At 29.8% G+C, this 3,213-nt stretch overlaps 1 protein-coding gene across 2 annotated transcripts; it reads right to left on the bottom strand.

Moving 5' to 3' along the window:
* Window positions 1–381: 381 nt before the first annotated feature.
* On the bottom strand, window positions 382–2,146 carry LOC133821878 (sphinganine C4-monooxygenase 1-like). 2 transcript variants are annotated; one of them, XM_062254043.1, is made up of 3 exons: window positions 2,043–2,146; window positions 1,679–1,924; window positions 428–1,036 (listed from the first exon to the last, which is right to left on the bottom strand). In XM_062254043.1, exons 2-3 carry the CDS (start codon window positions 1,922–1,924, stop codon window positions 473–475), a joined length of 810 nt encoding a protein of 269 aa, XP_062110027.1. In that variant the 5' UTR covers window positions 2,043–2,146; the 3' UTR covers window positions 428–472. The 2 variants fall into 2 exon arrangements, with proteins under 2 accessions (XP_062110028.1, XP_062110027.1); XM_062254044.1 differs by lacking the exon at window positions 2,043–2,146 and having other exon boundaries at window positions 382–1,036; window positions 1,679–1,999.
* Between the last annotated feature and the right edge of the window lie 1,067 nt (window positions 2,147–3,213).

Below are 3,213 nucleotides of genomic sequence, written 5' to 3'. Positions count from 1 at the left end.
TATCAATATAAATTTAAATATAATAATAATATTTAATACACAATCTAAAATTTTAATTTTTTTTATCATTTATATTTATTTTTAAAATAACGCGTTTATTGTTACTTAATCTAACTTATATATATTCATATTAAATAATAACAAATATTATAGATACATTATTTATATAAATGTCGTGTGTAGACTGTGTGCTTTGAAAAATATCACATGCAAACATTGTGCACCTTGAATAGAGGACTGTAGGACAATTTGTATTATAAATATATCATATATATATATATATTTTTAAACTATAGACAATGCTTTAGCTTAAATTTATTTATTATATTTAAAATGTTTATGTCATTCATTCATAATAATATATGACATTGTTTATTTATCTAAATTTACATACCAATAAAAAATATAATAACAATAAATTAATATATTTAAAAAAAAATAAAACTAAGTAAATGTGCATTGCACGTTATTTTCACTTGATACATTTATAATTTCTATCAGGTCGTGCTTCCAATCTCCCATTTACTCTCTTCTCCACAGAGTATGGCATGTAAGTTCCAAGTAATTTATCCCACATAACAAAGAAAGGTTGAGAAAAGTTGTACTTGTTGCCATAAAATTGATGATGTATATCGTGATAAGCGGTGTTATTTTTGAAAATGACATGAAAAATATTCCAAGGCAAGCATATGCCACAATGGTCGTCCACAGCCTTGATAGTGGCAAATGTATAGAAGAAAATGGAAGCTCGAGGAGACATCCCAGACACTAAAAATGCCATTGCACCACTAAATGTGTCGACGAAAAGTCCTTCTAAAGGATGATTGTATAGAGCTCCGTAAGCATAGGTCACAACGAGTCGATGGTGTTGAGAATGAATATGCTTGTACATGAATTTATTTTGATGCATAAACCGATGCATGAAGTATTGCACAGTGTCCAAAACAACCATAGCAATAAAAAATTGTCTTATCAAAATAATAAGAGAGCTACTCTTTTCATCTGCGACAACATTCTCTCCATCATTCCCAATAACCTGCAAAACAATTCAAAATATGATATGAAAAATATACTAAGTTAATGATTGCTTATAGTTATACCCTTCATCTTTATTATTTTTCTTAATTCGAAAGATGACACATATGAGGTGTTTGGTATGAGGTTTGGGTTTATAGGAGTAGAGTTATAGGTGATTTAGATCAAGAGAATGTGAAACTGAAGTGTTTAAAAGGGTTAAAATTACCATCAATTCAAGTTAAAAATGAGACAAACTTGGAAACAATAACCTTCAAGTCATTAAAAATAAATTTACCAAACATGTGTTAAATTTGACATTTTCATTCCCACCAAACAGAACCTCCATACCAAACTCCCCATAGTGTTTTATAAAAATTTGAAATTAGGGTGTGCAACTCTCTTTCAAAAAAGGAAAAAAGAAATTAAGGTGCAACTTTAATCTCTCAACAGATTAAGATTTACCCAAATTATAGATAATGTAAATATGGCTTAATCAAAAACCATTCAAGTTCTTTAATTCATTTGCTCTTTATTATTTTGAGAATTGTTTTCTTATATTTATGGCCAAAATTTTGATTTTGAATTGTGAAAACAAGTGATATGATAGCATTTTGTTTGATTTTCTCTTATTTTATTATGTATTTATTTGATTAATTCTTACCATATAACATGTGATTGCAACCATAGCTTGAAGAAATTGTTGCATAAGAACTCCTTTTATCACAACTTTTTTGGGCACGACATTCTTTTCATCCTCATCTTTCTTTGAGTGTAAACGATACTTGTCACCTACTAACAAATCCAAGACAACATACATTCCAGAGTATAACCAATACACTACAATTGGGACAAAAGTTCCCAATACTTCATCAGAAACTGCCTCAAAACTCATCTTCTTGTGCCACATCTAAACCCAAAAATCAAAAAAGAAAAAAAAGTTAACCAAATATTAAAAAAGTCCAAAAGAAAAGAATGATTAGAGCCAAAAAAATTTGTGTTACACTATATAAATATTCATGACTTACTTGATGAGCAGAAACTAAATAAACTTGGGTTTTTTTGTGAAGTGTTAATATATAATTTTAGGTGTATAAACTGAACAAGTTATATAAATAGTAGAGTTCTAATCCCTAAAATAAAAGGTTCATATATTTTAGAAATTGACAGTCAAAGTCTGCTCACTTATTTTAATTTTGGTATATATCCGATTAAGGCAAGAAGAGGATTCAGCTAAGCTCAATACAAACAAAAACATTATAACCAACTAAGGCAAGAAGAGGATTCAGCTAAGCATAAACACATAAACAGATATTGTGGCATTCCTATCTTATTAAGTTCTTATCTGTAATTTTACTCAAAATTCTACACGGATCTTCCTAAATGAATTTGCAATATTATATACATCAAAATTTCCTCACACCCTTACTACAGTCAATAAAGGAATGAAATCGCACGTTTTATAAACATACTCCTAAATGAATTTGCAATATTATATACATCAAAATTTCCTCACACCCTTCCTACAGTCAATAAAGGAATGAAATCGCACGTTTTATAAACATTATATCTTATCCAATACGAACTAGATGAATTGAATCGGCCTTCTTAAAAAAAAGATGATGAATTTAATCGGTCTCATTCAAAAAAAATAAAAAAAGTAAAGTACACATGTGGCGCTGACGTGGCTAAGACACATCAGCGAGCAAAGAGTAACATCAGCATGTCGTTAGCCACATTGGACAAAATTGGACAGAAGTCACACTTTACAACAATGTGAATAGTTCGGGGGAATTTTTAACGGCCCAAAAAAATCGAGGGGCACGATAATGTATAGGTCATAATTCGGGGAGAAAAAATCATAAATAGCCTACAAAATGATGAATTTAATCAATTATTTTCAACTTAGGAAGTATATCTAATTATGAATATTGTACACGGGGTGGGGAATTGGTGAGGAGAGGAGTACTCCAAGTAATGCACACCGAGTGAGAATTGGGGCGGAGTGCTCCCCTGTCTCCATTTGTAATTTTAATCTCCGTCCCCGCCCCCATTCATGCTATCCTTGTTGGGGGTAGGATAGGGAATCCCTATCGGAGCGAGAAACCCATTTTAAAAAAAAATTAAAAGTTTAAAATAAAAATGATGAATTATTTATAAATTAAAATATTACATAATATTTATGATTTAAAATACAAA

This window comes from Humulus lupulus, chromosome 3 (genome assembly GCF_963169125.1).
Source record: "Humulus lupulus chromosome 3, drHumLupu1.1, whole genome shotgun sequence".
Taxonomy (NCBI): domain Eukaryota; kingdom Viridiplantae; phylum Streptophyta; class Magnoliopsida; order Rosales; family Cannabaceae; genus Humulus; species Humulus lupulus.
The sequence above is the reverse complement of the archived record's forward strand: the minus strand, read 5'-3'. Positions and strand labels throughout refer to the sequence as shown.